Source organism: Parus major, chromosome 10, assembly GCF_001522545.3.
Source record: "Parus major isolate Abel chromosome 10, Parus_major1.1, whole genome shotgun sequence".
NCBI classification, from domain to species: domain Eukaryota; kingdom Metazoa; phylum Chordata; class Aves; order Passeriformes; family Paridae; genus Parus; species Parus major.
In genome coordinates, this window is record NC_031779.1 from 8,575,461 (window position 1) to 8,593,013 (window position 17,553).

General features: G+C 43.9%; 1 protein-coding gene across 1 annotated transcript in view; it reads right to left on the minus strand.

The window, feature by feature from the left end:
* Window positions 1-852: 852 nt before the first annotated feature.
* TNFAIP8L3 (TNF alpha induced protein 8 like 3) overlaps window positions 853-17,553 on the minus strand; it is a 44,290-nt gene continuing 27,589 nt past the window's right edge. Inside the window, exon 2 of the mRNA XM_015638711.3 lies at window positions 853-3,841. Coding sequence (XP_015494197.1) covers window positions 3,279-3,841 — 563 coding nt within the window. The 3' untranslated portion in view covers window positions 853-3,278. The remainder of the gene's footprint in view (window positions 3,842-17,553) is intronic.

A 17,553-nucleotide genomic window follows, 5' to 3' on the forward strand; every position in this document is an offset into this window, starting at 1 on the left:
TATCTTTTTCTGTGTGGGTAAGACTGTGCGTGGTCTTTTTCTGGATTTATGTAAAAACAAAAATAGACCTGCTTAAGTCATCCACTTAAAACCTGCTTTTCTGTTGCTGTGGTGAAACTTAATTGTGCTTTGTTGCTTGGTTCTCTTCAGGGCCAGCTATTTATGTTCCTGTCTCTGAGAAGGTTTCTGTAGCACAAATCAGATCACATGTTCAGTGTGATGTGCAGCTCTGTGGCACAGGCTCCATTTCATTAACATGTCAGAAGTGGTCACTCCCATGAGAGTTTCTTGAACTCTCTTGAATACATTCTTATATTTAATTATAGAAAGTTGGCAGTGATGAAGGAAAGAATACTGTGTCCTGCCATGATACGATTCATAAAAGTAACCTGACAGCAATGTTTTACCAGCAGGAAAGTTCAAAACACCACTTAAGGAGATTGCTTTAAACTTTGATTTTAAGGTAGCTGTCAGTTTTCTCTTTGTGCCAGTATTTCATTGCTTTCAGTATAATTGCCATGTGAGTTGTTTGCAAATCCTGAGCTCTTTCAGCCAAAACAGTTTGCCTTTTCTGGGAATAAGGACAGGAGAATAAATGCTTGCTGTTAAAATGTTCTGGTAGGTTCCAGGATCTCCATGTTTAGGACAGGCCCTTGAAATCTGTCAGGAATGTGTCTTCCATCTACCTTAAATCACATCAAGCTAAACTGGGCTGAATTCATCATGGGAAATGTGCAAGAAAGTCCTTGGAAGAGTGAGATTTTGGCTTGTGGTCTCTGCCCTTTTGCTGCTGACATGTGCTTGTGATACAATGGAGGTGGTAGGATAAATAAATCTAAAGGAAACAAAAAGGGCAGTAATCACACATTTTTAATCCACAAATGTGATAATACATAATATATTTAAGGTGACCTGAACATTGCCCATATTTTAGCAATGTTGTTACATACCAAGCTACAAGTACAAAAGTAAACAATGAATATACAGGATATGCAAGTATGAGAAATACTTGAAAACATATTTTTCCTTAAGGCTACTCAGATTATTTTTAAATAAAACAACAGATGTTCAGCTGGTGTGTTTAAAATACCAGAATCTGAATATTGATACTTGAAACACACAAAAAGTCACAAATACAGAATATCCCTTTCCTTTAGACATCTTGAATGTTGAATAATTTTTTCTGGCTTTAAAAGAAGAACTTAAATTTGTTTGCCACAAATGAAACACACAAAATCTGACATGTGCACTGGGACAGGAGCGTTGGATACAAGAAATACTGTTCAAAAGCATCAGTTGACAAGTACATGCCTGGAAGAAATGCAGGTAATGATGCAGGTAAATATGGCTCTGCAACTGGCTGCTTGCAACCCCAAATGTTGCTGTCTCATTTCTGTGTTGCAAAGGAGTTTTCCATTTTCATTTTGACTAAATCTACTTTTAATGGCTAAAGAAAATATGTAGGAGAAATTTACACCATTAAAAGCTGTTCTGCCAATGTCTCATTTTTACTGTGCTTCAAATGAGTTCTCCTGGGAACAGGTAAAAATCCACCTAGGGCAACCCAAGTGAATACATGACCTGGGTATGTGTATTCTCACCTGTATAAAGGTATGACAGTAAAAACTGTTGCAAGAGATAAAATATAGTTATTCTGGGGTGAGGAAAGACAGAAGGATAAATAAGAATTTTGAACAGTTTTCTCTTAATACCGTAGTATTCAAGAATTTATTTAAATGAGAAACATTTTTTTTTCTTTTCCTAAAGTAATGAGTGATCAACGTGTAAGCTTCCCTTAGAGAGGAATGGCTTTCAAATATATTTTCTTGTCTTTGTCAGCTTTCAGATACATGCATCTCTCTATTATAGCACACATGAGATGGAAGGTATTACCCCCAGATGATGGCACTGTCTGCTCTCTGTGTCAGCTGAAAGGAGAGGGCTCCTGATACTGCAGTGTCAGGAGATAGAGATGACTCTGGAGGATAAGATGGAGAGGACAAGAAGAGAGATTTCTGAACATGTGTTTTTCACTCTGGGTCAGTCTGTACCTACCCAGGTTCTGCAAGTGGCAGGCAGAGAATCCACTCTGCTCCCACACTCCCTGTGTCCAGCCAAGACTGTACAAAACCCACTCCTTGGCAGAATGTTTTCATTTGAAGAGATCACTACATTTTGTTTCAAAACACCCTGGAAAATTCACTGAAAACATTCTGAGCAAAACCTTACTCCAGAAACTCACCAGAGTCGCTAAGGCTGTTCTCTTTTGACTACTGTGGATATGCTACACTCAGGCACTGCACAAATAGTGGATGGGGTTCCTTTGTATCCCACCTCTGATTTACTGTAGGCACAAATGTCATGGGTACATTAAACCAAGAGTATTATCTAGGCTGAGTATTTCGAGGATCAGGGATGTAAATGTTGGTGTCTCAGGTGTGCTGCTCCTCACAAGGGCAATTTCAAAATCTTCACAGAGTGTTTTGTTCTGTCAGGCAGAACAGTAAGAGCAGCACAACCTTCAGTCTGAACTCACCTGATGTTACCCAACACACGCCCTGAGAGCGGGGGAACCGCTGTACTTTATCTACCTTTGAGCTTGAACCACTGAGCTGCTTTTCAAATTAAATTTGTTTTTTAGCAGGTATAAAACTAAACTGATGGTACTGTTGCTTCATAGAGCAGCTATTTAGATTTTCTCCCGCTTCAGTTTGTATGATTTGTTACTCTCTTAATAGATTTATACACCATGGAAAATCAGAGATGTTTTCTCATATTGATTCCTGGTCCTTTTGAAAGGAGTGAACTTAATCCATTACAGCCCTACTTTCTGTAAAAGCTTTTTCAGTTAGCATGGAAATAATAAAAATATATGCACCAAGGGCCTTGGGGGTAAATTCCATGCATTGCTCTTGCCTTCATCTGTCTATCTTTACGTAGCCATGCATCTGAGTTTACTTTCTGTTCACATGTTCAGCCTTGAACACAAAGCTAGCACGATCATGGTGAATAGCAATCTGTGTCTGAACAATATATATCAGCAGCCTTGTTCACTGTGCTCCTGGAAAAAGACTGAATTATCTGAACAAACATTGAAATCGGTAGCTTTCTGATTTAAGTTTTCCACTTCATCATGGGCCTGGTGAGCACCTTCTGGGCCCTGCTGGGGACTGTAGTAAGACTGATGGGAAGGAAGCTTGCTTGCCTACCATGGCTTATGAAGGGTGGCCAGTTCTAGAGAGAGGATTTTGGTCGGTTTCTTGCCTTTGAGCGCACTTTCAAAGAACCTTCTCATCAAGTAGTTTGTTGATGCCGTTGCAGATCTTTTTGAGGTATGGCCGACAATCCCCATCCAGGCTGTACAGGGCAGACAGAAACTCCACATCTGCAAAGTGGTTGAAGACGTGGTTGATGCGCCCGTGGGACCGCGCTGTCAGGTGTCGCCCTACGAGTTCGTGCACGAGGTCTTTGCACTCATTCAGCAGTTCTGCGAGCACATTCCTGTCAAAAGTGTACTCCACCTCGTAGAAGCTGACGATTGTCATGGCAGTTTGGTTCAGCTTCTTCCTGAACTTGTCTACGATCTCCAGCTCTTCCTGGTTGAACTGATTATTTCGATAGAGGATGCCGATTTTTATTGCCACTTTGATCAGGTCTTTCATGATTTTATGGGCTTCCTTTTTGTTTCTGGTGTGTTCCTTTGTTACTTTGTAGAGCTCATCGAAGATTTCGCTGCTTGTGTCATCGATTAGCATGTTAGCCATGGTTTTGGTTGCCATTTTACTCAGGATCTTTTTCTGGGCTTGCAGTGCAAGATTCTTGGAGCTGAAATAATCGGGACCTGGTTTGGGATAGAAAAAAGGGGAGATGTTAACTTAATTTGGTGAATTATTTTTGCAATCAGTTAAGAAAAGTTGCACCTGCATGCTAAACTGAGACCTTGCACGTGTCACTGACCAGAGCAGTCACAACTGCAGGAACACTCCCAACACACAACTGCCAGGTATCCTTGGGGTTCCACACATCCATGTTTCTGGTCTTGCTGCCACTGAGGGCTTTTGCTTGCAAATAAAGAACAGAATATTCTGGCAGGGAATATATATGCTGATTCTGTGATAGTCTTTTAATTTTGTAGTTCAATATAAAAGCTTTCTTGGCAGAGAGATGTGGTGAGATGTTGTGGTTGAAATAATACGTGAAGTATCAGAGACAAGCAAAAAGATATAGTGACAAGGAATATAAGAACCTTCAGAGTTACACTCTGGTCATTGGGAGGCACTGCTGTTCCATGGTTAGGCTAAACAGATTCACAAGCATGGGTTTATTTTGCCTTAATCTGTAGTATCAATGCCTTCCCCTTTTGTTATCAATTTGCAAAATTATAGAATACAACTTATATAAAATGTTGGTGCTTCAGTGCATACGGTTCCTGCCAGACAAAAATACCTGAGCTATTTGCTCTACACTTATCAAACCAATATTTTGGATTTTTTATCTTTTACTCATATCTGCACATTTCACTCAGCAGAGCACCCGAACACATGGCTATTTCTGGGCTTTATCTCATGAGCTTCTGCGATTCTTGATCAAGATTAATTTGACCTTCCTTTGTTCTTTACATTAATGTTTGCTTCTAACTGACCCTCTGTGAACAAAGCAAAGGAAATATGGATATGAAATAATATCCAGGTTAATACTGGGGGAGCAAAGCCTCTCTTGGATCAAAGGGCACTTTATCACTGTAGCCAGGTGGTGATGAGGGTGTGCACCTAGGGAGGACAGCCAGCGAGCTCTGAGCGATGGCAGAGTGGGCTCTTTGTTCCCAGACACCTTCCTTGCCTTTCCCTCACATCTCCCCTCAGCCTGTGCCCCTACAAAGGAGGTGTCCGTGTGTCCCTGCCAGCTGGGACCTCGCTCTGCTCACTGACACCAGAGCCTTGGCTGCTCCCAGGGGCATGGAGGGAACCACGTCCTTCACCAGCTGCTGGGAAATCAAACCACTAAGTGATTAAAAATGACAATAAAAATCAAATCTTCCAGCACTTATTTGATTGTGGAGTCTGAGTGAGTCTTTAAGCTGGTGGGGTAAGCTCCAAGGCCCTTTTCAGCCTTCAGCACACGAGTGTTGTCACTTCCCCTGCGCTCCTTACACCCTCACGCCAGGAAAAAGGGGTGCTGGCTGCCAGTGCTCACTTGGAGTAAGTAACACTGAATTTAAAGTCCTCTTTTTAATTCTGATTTTCAAGTTGGCTGGAATATGAAAGTTGTCATCTTTATGTGCCACAGCTGTACTGCTGAGCAATGTTAAAGAGTGCCATTTAATTTCAACTGAACCACCACCTGGAAAAAATAATTCAATGTGCTTAAAAGAATTGCCTGTCATTTGGAGAGAAAATTGTGGGGCTGAGCTGCTGTCTGGAGGAAATAGGAAAACTGTGATTTAATCTAGAAATGATAAAACCAGGATGAAAGCATTCTTTCACTTAGCAGTACGTGGGTATATAAATAGTATCTGTGATGAGTAATTATGTGCATTTGACACACTGAAATGGTAGATTGTTAGTGTCTGTTTCTGTAGTAAGTGCTTGCTATTAATCAAGTGGATGTAGTTGATCAGTACTCAGTTTGATCAAAAACTGAAAATAATTGCTTGTAGATTTTTAGAATATTAATTTTACTGAAGTTCAGGACACTTTGTGCTCGTGTCCCTTTGCCCAGGTGAGAGCCCAGCTGAATCCTGTTGTGCCTGGCTCTGCTGCAGGGACAGAGCTGCTGCAATTCAGTGGCTCGAAGCAAATCTAGCAGCTGGGGTGAGAGAAACATCCCATTCCCACCACACACCCTGGGCGGGTCTGGGACCAGCAGAGCCACCAGCACCTCAAATACAGACACATGCAGCTGCCCTCCCACCTATGTGATCCCTGAGACAAAGCTGGATGCTAAATTAGCACATAAAAACCTCTAATGAACTGGCACTGGTTGGCTGGCACAGAAAAAAAAGTGTGATACACGTTCATGTGTCCAAAGTCCTGTCTCTCATCCACAAAACGGAGAGTGTGACATTTGAATGTGTGTCTCTTTCCCAGGACAGCCCTGGGCTGGTAGCTCAGGCAATGATACCAGAGCTCCCAGTGAAAGGTGCAGGCTGTGAAAGGGGCAGCACAGCTGGAAACCATCAGGCCAAGTTTAACTCAATGTTAAGGCTGCAATGCTTTTCCATGGCGAGTCCCAAGTGTGGGATCTACTATTTAACAGCTTGAGACTGAGCTCCTCCTCATCTTTCAAAAAGTAAAATAAAGAAATGTATTATTGCATTGCTGCTGTGGCTCCCTGCCCACTTTGTGCTCCTGCCTCTCCAGCCCATCCCTCCATGGCATCTGTGGCCCGCAGCCATGCCAGCCTCAGGAAGCAGGCAGACCCAAACCCCTTGTGCTCGCTCCTTTCCCCTGACTCCCTCCATGGCCTGTGCTGCTCTCTGAACTGCACAATCTGTAGGAGCTGCTAATTAGTTTGGTAATTAGTTTCACCACCATGTGCTTTATCCCAGTCAGCCGTACCAGGCAGAAGAGGTTCCAGTGGCAGGGGCAGAGCCTGGTGGACACAGATTGTTGTGCACTGTGGTGTCTGTTAAAGACAGAAGCTGCAGCTGCTGCCAGGGTCCCTCCACCATGTCAGGAAAGTGCTGCCAAGCTCAGGAGGAGGTGAAGGGCAGCGTTCCACCTGCCCAGCAAGCTGCCTGCCTGGGCCCTGGGACAGGCCCTGCAGAGCCTCAGCCACGGCTCCCACTGCCGAGCTCCTGCTGCTGGACCCAGACAATGTGTGTGGGATGGGAAGGAGGCAGACAGCAGCCATCAGCCCACTTGTGCATCCAGACAGCGGCGTGGGGGCTGCTCACAAAGCGCTGGGCTCGGCTCTGCTTTGATTCAGGGTGTGCGCAGCCTTGCAGCAGCGTGTGCTGGAGAGTGAGAGAAGCTGTTTGGACCGATTGTTTGGATTCCTGCCTCCAAAATCACACTGTGCTCAGACACCCAGGTGACGCCTTGCCTTTCAAAGATCACAAGTGGTTAGCCACATGATTACATTCAGGCTTTCGTGGGGACAGGGTGTTTACCGTGGCAGCCTTTTCTTACTGCAGCACATTGCTCACTACACAAAATACATCTTCACCTCCTACATACAGCAATTCTATTTTCTGCTTTCTTTCATACAGCAAAACAAATCAGCAACGACATTTTAGATGCTATTAGCTTTCAGGAACATTTCACCAAGGCTAAAAGTGAAAAACCACCCTCTAAGCATCCTGCTTTGTTGGGTGGTGATTAGCTTCCATTATAGAAAATCTGCCATCTTAGTTTTTACTAAAGAAAAGGGCCAGTTCTGCTTCAGATCTGCTCTCACCTTTTCTCTGTCATCTAGAGAGCCGTGTATGATAAAAGCTGTTTAAAAAGCTCCTTGTGATGGGATTGATCCCACAGCAATCTCCATCCCTCTGGAAGAGCAGCTCTCCAGCCCTGTCTCCCCCGCTGCGGTGCCCACCGAGGGGTGGAGAGTGCCCAGGGCAGGAGGATGGGGAGGATCCCTGTGCCCAGGGAGTCCCATGGTCAGGGCAGGACATCCTTCCCCACCAGTGAGCACCCAGCTCCTGGCACGTGGTGCTGAACATGACAAAGATGTCTCACATCCGCTAAACTTAATAACACGATTGCTTAATAACAGACTTGCTTAATAACAGAAGTGCAGAGAAAGTTTGGCAACTCTAGCGAGCGGATGTAAGAGTTTTATATTTTAGGAGTTTTTGAGACTAAAATTCAAGAACATCTGTAATATTCTCCAAATATTTTGATTGCAGATGGCTGTACCAAGTACAAAATGGTCAGAACTAAATGCTCAGCAATACTATTTTTATGTAAATCCTCATTCAGCCGCTCTGTACAAAACACATGGCAAATCCAGTCAACCAGAAGATGCTCCCACTACAGTGAGGAGGGAGAATGGTCAACATTTGCTGGAAGCAATCATGAGGATATGGAAACCAGCCTCCTGAGCAATGAATCCATTTCCCTCCCAGCTAGCCACTTAGTCAAAGCCATAGCACCATTTTGCAGCCAGGATATTTTCTCCTCTGGCTAATGGCTGAAAGTTGAGTTGAAGTGAACTGTGGAGGGAGCGTGTCTTCACCACAAAAATGGGGAGAGGAGGGGTTGATCTGAAGGAGGTTGTCCAGTGCATTTTAATTGTATCAGCAGGCTGGCTGGAATTTCACCTGACACTGGGAGCTGTCACCCCAGTGCCTATTGCAGCTTGTCCTGGACAATCATTTACCTCAGCCACTGGCTCCACCTGCCCCAAAGTGAGCCAGACACACGTGGAGCCTTTGCCTGATTTGCCACTACACTGAGTGTAACCCCAGCTCCCAGCAGTCAGGCTGGTTGTGTTTGCCAGCCAAGGAGTGCACATGGTGGGGCTACTGAGTAGGCTTGAGAGCATCCTGGAGAGGTGAGTTGAGCTGTTTTAAATTAAAGGTCTGAGCTAAGATCATGCAGAGGCTGCAGGTCTGAAGAGGGCTCTTGCAGCTTGGCAGGAATGGGAGCTGATGGGAACCAGAAAAGGTTCTCTGCATCTGTGCCCCAGCTGCACTGGAAGTAAGCAAAGGGCTGAGTCTTAACAAGATGGAAATGCATAAGAAAGTAATGATGAAGAGGGTGAAATATTTTTAATACTCCTGAATCTTCACTTTTAAAATGCAGCACAGCTTCTGCAGCAAAAGACAGGCTTTAAGGAGTCAGCAATGCTGCTGGAAACGTGGGCATTCCTCCAGCTGCTCCCAGTTGTGGGAGATGGACCAAGCCAAGGGCCAGGCACACTCTGAGAGTCTGCTACAGTGTGAGATAGCTGGGGTATGAAAATCGCTGTAGGAATTGTGCTGGTGTGCTGTTTTAATGACTTGTGTGACCCAGTTTGAATGCATCTGTGTACTTTAACTTAGTGATATACCTGCCCCTGAGCCTGGAGAGTCTGGGAATGGCAATGAGGCAGTTGGATTGTAAAGCTCTTGCAGCCAATATCTGAATGGTTAATCCAGAGTTACTGCTGGTGTTGATAATTTAGTGTGGCAGCTTTTCTTTATAACCTAAAGATTTGCCTGTAATGGCTCCTTTTCTTGACAGAAATACAGAAAATCTAGTTGCTTCATTTCCATCATACAGGCAAAATGTTACAGGAAATGAGCTGCAAACGTGTATTACTTATCCATCAAGTCTCACTTACATGTTATAGGATTGACTAGAAATGTGAACTGCAGGATTTAGGATTTCAAAGTAGCTTTAAAAGCAGACAGGAAAAAAAAGTCCACTAAAGCCACTTGTCCTGCAGTGTTTCGGTCCTGAGCAGCCCAGGCACGAGCTCTGAGTGTGTGTCTTACTCTTGGACAGCTACAGGATCACTGCAGAAGAAACATTCAGTGTTTCCAGTAACTTTAAGCCAAGAAATCCAATGGAGCAGATGGAATACATCAGCTTTCAGGGAGGGCCAATTTAAACACATGTAAGCACCAGGGGCCCAGTGCTCAAACTTTAACACTTCTAAATTGTTACTGTGAGCATAAAAGGGTTGCTCATATCCGCAGTGGAACAGGAGATTACAGACTGATAATTATATGATCCTGGGAGAATGTACCAGTACCCAAGTGTCTGAAAGCAGAACTTGCACATGCTGGAAAAGGCAGCACCAGCCCTGTGCAGAGGAAATATGACTGAATGGAAAAAAAGACCATTTTTCCTTTCAGTGCTTTAGATGAGCAGCAACTATGCCACAAAAAAAGCTCTGTCTGGGAACCTGGGGACTGGATATTCCAATGAATAGTCTTATTTCTGCTGCTGATTTGTATCTGGCATTCATTTTTCTAGTACTGTATTGTTGCTACACACTGGAGTTGCCTTTCAATACCTGGAGGAGGTGGTGGAAGGCTGGGGGGCCCTTCTGTGAAGAGGGGCAGTGCAGTGTGAGCAGGTAGAATGCTGTCCTCTGAGTAATGCCTCCAGGAGCCTGTCCAGGGGAGAGGAGCTCAGCTGCAGTTTCCATCAGCTCTGATGGAGGTGCCAAAAAGTGTCTGGCTGAGTTCTGCTCCTGCTGCCCCTGGTAGCTGGCTGGGAACTGAACTGCACCACTGCTCCTCTCCTGGGTCTGAAAGCAGTAGTGGCAAGGGCTGCGTGGATGGCAGTAGTGGCAAGGGCTGTGTGGATGACAGCACTGTCCTGGAGCTGAGCCTGGCTCACAGGGTGGAAACCCTCCCAGGCACTCCCTTGAATATATGGCACAGCTGACACCACGCTGGGATTTTGTATGGCTGCTATTTGACATTACAAATGAGACATTACGCTTGGTCATATCCTGCAAACTTCATCCAGCTTGTGGGAGAGGAAACCACTCCCTGCCAAAGGGCTCAGCGAGGATCATCTCTGCCCCTGTGTCCCACAGACCAAAGGGCTGCACCAGGCAGCAGCTGCTTTGGTCAGGGCCTGGTCCAGCCTGCCAGGGACCAGCTGGGCACATGCAAGCAGCAGACACCTCTCTGAAAGTGGCCACTAAAGCTTTTGATTTTATTAACCTGATAACGTAAATCAGAACCAAAGCCTGAAGAGGCTGCAGCTCAGGGAATGGCATCTTTGCAGGGTGTTTCAAGAGTTCATTTTCAATTTTTCACCTTGTATTTTGTGGCATGGGGGAAGCTGTGCTGAGGCAGCAAACATGTCTGGTGAGCTCCTGGCAGCGAGTGAAGGCGATGCAGAGCTCACCCAGCCCCCTGAGCTACACCCAGAGTGTGAGCAAGCCTTTGCTCTCCAGTGAACTGCTCAGGAGTTAAAGTCTGTCTGCCAGGAATGACAGCAAAATACTGGGGTGTTTGGGTTTCTAAGCTTTACTGTACAACCAAAAGAGGTTTTGATAAACTGACCACTGTATTTTATAAACAGGTTTAAAGTCTTTTGATGTCAGTTTATGTTCATGGCAAAACACACTGAAAAGAGCGAACACCCCTATCCCAGAAAAAGCTTGTTTAGCTCTGCCTGACACTGCCAGACAAAAAGGTTCCCCACTGACAGCAGAATTTTGACAGGGGAAGATTGGTTATTACCCCTTGCAATGACCTATTGACCCTGTTCTTGTATTTTGAGACAGGTCCTTATGACTATATTAATGTGGGGATTTTTTAAAAGCTAGTTTTACTCTAAAAGACTCTTTTGACCAAAGAGGCATGGTGGCATACCCAAAACACTACAAACAGATCTTATTTAAGCATGGATAGCTCACCAACCCCAGCAGCCCATCCCTTGGTGGCACTTGGGGACATCTTTAATTGGCAAGGAGTTTTTGCCTTCAAATTGTCTGTCAAGTTTTTTTTCTCCAATATAAGTTCTACAGAAAATCTTGGGCAGGAACGATTGAAGAATTTAACTTCAGTCTCTGAAACATTTTGTGTTTCACATCCTTTGCCTTTTCCACAATTACCACATTTAATACACTGTCCTTTCTAGAAGACATAGCAGGGAAAAAAGAAGCTATCATGGGGACTGTGTGGCAAAAATACCCAATTAGTCAAATAACTATTATCTCTATAGGAAAATTATGCTTGTTTTAATGTCTGGCCATGTAATTTTCACAATAGGATTGTAATGAGTTCTTTGATATGTGCTAAGGGGTTGTTTATTGCTTAGAAGGGACAGAGGCTCGTGGGGAATATCAGGCTTATAATGAATGATAAAAAATTATCTTGTTAAGGAATGAAGGCTTGTAGGCTTCTTTGAAAGGATTCAACCATCATGTTCTTCCACACTGAAGTAACAATTATCCAGGAAAGAAAGGATTGTCTTGCCAAAGTATTGTTTGTCACAGAGACTTAAAAGCCATGAGAAACCTTTGAAGATCCTGCAGCTGTCCTGTTTTATCCAGATGCAATTGTTGTAGCAGCTTCTCTTTGTCAATGATCTGTAGAACTTGCTTGCAGTGGTTCCAGACTGGTAGATTTGTTCTGAACAAAAACTTGAAAAGCTGTTTGAACCTTGTGACACTCGCACAGGTCTTGGGGGCTTTCTGTCCAGTTCCATGAATGACTTGAATTCTTGATCAGGATGTGTATGGTGTTCATGCATTCTTTTATCCCCTCCTCTGGCAGGGTGAGGGGGAGAGGAAGGCTGTGGAGGCATCTGTGCTTTTGTGGGCTTGGTGCTTGGCAGTTACCACAGGCAGCACTCCTGGTTAACGGGAGGGTCAGATTTCCCCGTGCTTCTGCAGCTCAAATGCTTTCTATTCCTTCCAAAGAAGTCTCTTTAGCATGCAGGAGCTGGTTGTTCCCAGTAGGAACAAAATAATATGCTGTTAGTAAAGCAAGGCCCATCAATATCAGCCCTAAATATTAAACAAGGCCTCTGTGCAATGTGTGTGCTTTAAATAGTTAAAGTGCAGCTATGAAACAGGCTACTGGGTACTGCTTCACCAATTTCTATTTTTTCCCCCACCCATTTCTCATCCTCTCAGGAAGAAAATTTTGAGAGTTTATTTTTGTGTCTTCAAATTGCTTGCTGTTGCACTACACTGCTCTTTCTCCAGAGATAAAATGTCCTTGCCTTTTACATAGAATAATTCTATTTTTGACTCTAATATATTAAGAATGGCATGAAAAATAACCATGTCTATGCTCTAGGGATGTACAAAATTCCATGAGAAAGCAAGCAATTGGGACCCCAGGAGTAGCTGGTTTGAAGATGCTGTGAAACTGAGATGGAATTTCTCTGTAGGTTATCGTGAGGCTGAAGGAAAATGGGAAGGGAGAAGTATTTCTGCTAAAGCAGGTCAAGGTGAATAAACTGGAAAGAACCCACCCCAGGATGCAGCTGCAGCAGGTGTCCAGCTGCTGCTGACCAAGTGGCTGTGTGAGCTGAGCTCTGCCACGTCCAGAGGGAGAGGATGGGGTAGCAGCTCCATCCCTGCAGGGCTATCCCTGCTCCCCTCTGTGGGACAAGGCAGGCTGTGTGGGGTGTGAGAAACACAACTGTAATTCACTCTGGTTGTGTAGTCCTGGGTTTTAAAACCAGACAAACCCCTGTCAGCAGCACTGTGTCTTCTCTCTTGCAGCGCTGCGAGTGCACAGACACGGCACTGGGTGACACCTGCCAGGCTGTGTGGAAATGGGAAGAGGCCAAGGGAAAGGGGGTGCAGGGGACAGACAGGCTGCTGGAGCCTGGTAGGAGTTAATGGCAGCAAAAGAGGGACATACTGCTTTATGGACACTGTGTGCTGTTGTTTTCCTAATTTGGTACTTGGTTGCTTGACCACTTGGTTTTGAATTAAGAAGGTGATGGAAGGAAAGGGAATAAAGCAATGCCAGATATGAGGTGCAGCTGGAAAAACATACTGTTGGTCCATAAATAAAAACACCAGAGGAGCTGTTAATTTCCACATTTAATTCCAGCCATGCTTCCAAACTCTGTTTATATCAGAGAACAAAGTCAAATGAGGGGAAGGTGAAGAGGACAATAATAGCGAGAAATGTCTGACAGCAGTTCACTTTCCTAAGTCAGGAGCAGACACTGTAGACTGATCACAACATGTTTAAAACTATTAATGAAATAAGGTTTCCTTAACCTTTTGCAGAGACTATTTATTGTCTAATTTTTATTCTCAGTGTATGTTTTGGGGGAGTCAATTTAAAAAAAGAAATAGAAATTGAAGATGCTGATTAGCACTCACAGCTCTGGAAGATGAGGGCTTACAGGTTATAACCCATTTGGAGCTGCTGCTTGACAGTGCACAGAGAGGCCCAGCTGTGGCCATCTAACAGCTGGAAGGGTGATGTGTTTACTCACTGTGATGTGAGCAAACAAAGGGTGTCAAACCTGCTCCAACATGACAGCCTGGCAGGGGCATAAGGGAGCTTCAAGTGAGGCTTATCCTATGATGGGCTGAAAAACACACAACAAAAACCCCAAACCCCAACCCTCCCCCTCAACAAAGCAAACAAAAATCCTTAACCAAACAGAAAATCCCACTCAGAACCCCAACCCAAAGCTGCTGCTAGAAGAGGCTCTGCAGATGTGTATGTCTATTACTAAAGGAATAGTTTTCTGAACCCTCCCTTTAGTTATATTGTCTATGTCACAGAATCATTACTTACAAGGTATGTGGGTGCACTTGTCTCTGTATTTATAACAGTTTTCACTCCCTCCATGAATGCAAAGGCCTGGATTTGTAAAGGCATCTCATTTATCACTGACTGTCATCCAAAATTTTAGCTCCTGTTCCGAGAATGTGCAGGAGGCAAAAAAGGACTTAAAAAGATCTGGAAGAGTTGCTGCAACTTATGAAGTCTTTTGGGGTGAAGGAAATGCTCTGGATTAATTCATGCTCCCACTGCCAGTGACCCTCCTCGTGCCTCCAGAGCATCCCTTGCTCCCTGTGCCCCAGTGCTGTGTCCCACTGCAGGTGGGAGAGCAGCAGCATTTCAGAGCCAGGTGTTGAACTGCTGCACTTACAGCAGGTTTCAGGTGCAGATCTGAGTTCCAACGTGGCAGGGAAGTTTTTGCTGCTGCTCAAAGCAGTTTTGTTCCATCCAGCCCAATTAGTTGTTGATTGTGCTTCAGCTTTATGAGCCCAGCACAATACCAGATGGAAATGCAGCTTGTGCAAGTTCATAAAAGACCTAAGGGTACCCTTCCTTTCTGAGGAAGAGCTGCTGATAATATCAGTTTCTGAATAATGCTCTGGCTTCTTTTAACTCATTTGAAGTTTCAGTGTTTTTTTTTTAACCATTTCCTTACATACTTTTATCAGACAATCCCATTGTGGCCTTGCTGAAACAAACCCTGCTTGCTGTTTGATTATAACCACCAGGACTGATACTGTAGAATCTGCCTACAGTGAGTTAGTTCAGTGGGATAGTTATAAATGAACTAGTGGTGTTATTTTTAAATGTCATTGACTTCTCCTTGCTGACAGGCAAATAAGTAAATTCCTGTTCCTTGTGGTTGAGGTGTTTTTCCCCTTCTTCAACAGAGAGGAGATTAAGCCTGTGCTATACTGAAACAGCTGCCCACATATGAGCACTGGAGCTCTGAACACCTTTGCAAGAAAATCTGGCTTCAACATCTCAATATCCTCGATGCAGGGTGAAACCAATGCCTTGTTTTCTGTCTAAAAGTGCTAGAAAAGTATTTGCTAACAACATTAAAGCTGAAACTGAAAAGACAGAAGATGTGAATACTTAGAGGAAGAGTTTGCTGTTTAGTGCTGTTCCCCAAAGAGGACAACAAAACTAGAAGTCTCCATTTACTTATTGTTTTGAACAATGCTTTACTGTTTCCCTGGTTATTCAAAAGAAAAGGAAAGACATTTTTACAGTTGCAGAACATTAGGCTGTGTAAAATCCTTGAGTAACTTTATTTTCCTTTTTTTTTTTTTTTCCTTCTTCCTCCTGTCCCTAGAGAAGGATTAATTGCTGGGGAGAACGCCAACCCAGATTCTCCAGATTCTGAATGGAAAACTCTTGACCAAGGGAAAAATTAAAGCTGGTCAATGCAGCTGGGATTCATCACACTCTCCATCTCTTACAAGTTTTTGTGCATCTGATTGAGGATTTATTGGTAGGAACACGTTGCCTCATGCCTCAGATGTGATCTATAACTTTGTTTTTCTTTAAAATGAAGTCTGATTTGGACTTTAATGTATCCTTTGGGTGATCTGCTCTGCACTGTTTGTCTACAGTGTCAGGTCAAGCATCTGATCAAGATGCACAAAGCACAAGGAATGAATATGTGATGAATTCCATTCCTGTGGAAAAAAAGACAGAGGTTAATCTATCTATCTATCTATCTATCTATCTATCTATCTATCTATCTATCTATCTATCTATCTATCTATCTATCTATCTATCTAATCTATCTAGCTGTCTAGCTTGTCCTCTGCAACCCTGCCATAAGGAATGACCACTGAGGAAAACTTAGTCTAGGCTAATGTGAGCTGAGCCTTACAGTACAAGTTGAAGATTATTTCCCTTGGAAGGACAGAAAACCTGGGAAGGTAGAATTGCAGGTCAATTCTGTTCTTCCTTGGTTCAAAATCTGCATTAATAGTATCTGCCAAAACTTACAGTGTCTTAGAGTCTTACACTAATGAATGAAAAAATCCTGAATTTATACTGGGAATAAAAAAGGAGGACAAACACAACTACTGAAGATGGTTTCCTTGTTATGGGTTGAAACTAAACTGCTAAGCATGGTATCAGTATCTTCACAGTGAGGTAAATGACCCAGGCAGCATAAATAACACCTGACAGTCAGAGCTCCTGCAGAGGATAAACACTAATGGAGATAATCTGGTTTTGCACTTTTACCTTGTTTGTTGTGTGTGTACATACTGCAGAGCACATCATGCCAGGAGGGGAATACTGATAACAGGGATGCTTTCCCTGTCATCAGTCTGTAATAATGCTGTAACAGCAGTGGCTGTAACCACCCATGGTGCTCAAGTTCACTCAGAGTACAGCTCTTTATTTCAGGAAAGCAGAAATGGAAAAGATGCTGGAAAAGTACTGAAATGGTCAAGACAGTTCTTAGAAGGTCTGTTTCATTATTCTGAGGCATGTGAGTAACAGCAATGTGTTGTGTGGGGGTTTATATATATTTATATGTATGCACATGTATCCTCATTATATAACACTGCAGCTCCAAGGAGTCAGGATAGAATTTGCATTGGGAAAAACCAAAAATCTCTGCCTTTGCATTATGCTTTTCTGTAAAAGCCTGACAGGACAAGCCTCAACAACACACACAGCTAAACAGAATGTGCCATCCCTCATGGTTTCAATTCTGTGAAATCTCTGAGTACACATGCACAGAGCTGATTTGTGATGATGCCTACACGTGTACCGAGAGCATCCAGCTGGGGATGCAAAATGTAACCTCTGAATGCAGCAGTAACATCGGTCTCTGGAGAGAGGCTCCACGAGAACTGAATCTGGCCCAGCCTGATACTGAGAGAAAGAAGTGCAGCACAGCCCACACGCTGTTATCATCTCGCTGCTCCAGCTGCCAGCAGAGCTGCTGCCTTTGGCTCTGCTAATGGAATAACAGACAGTCCCAGGGCTCTGAGGGAACGCTGTGCTCACCAACACAAACTCATCCCACCCAAACAGCTGACACTGCTGAAGGCACTTGGGTCATTGTAGCCCTTTCTTGATCTTCAGCATGAATTTTCAGAGTGTCTGTGGTACCTGCTTCTCATAACTGGTCCAATTCCCTTCAGTGAGGGGCTATAACAACCGCTATCACACACTTGTCTAGGGAAATAAAACTCCCATGATCCTGCTTTTGTAGGGTCCAGATTTTCCTGCAACAAGGTCTGTCTGTAGCTCCTGCTGGTGCTCCTGCCATTGCCATAGCATAACCAGGGACAGCCACATCTAAGAACACAAGGAATGAGCACGAAGCAGAGAGCCTTTGATCAAATGAGACATTTCTATGCTTTTAAAAGGAGCCTTAAAAAGGAATGTATACGTGTTATTCA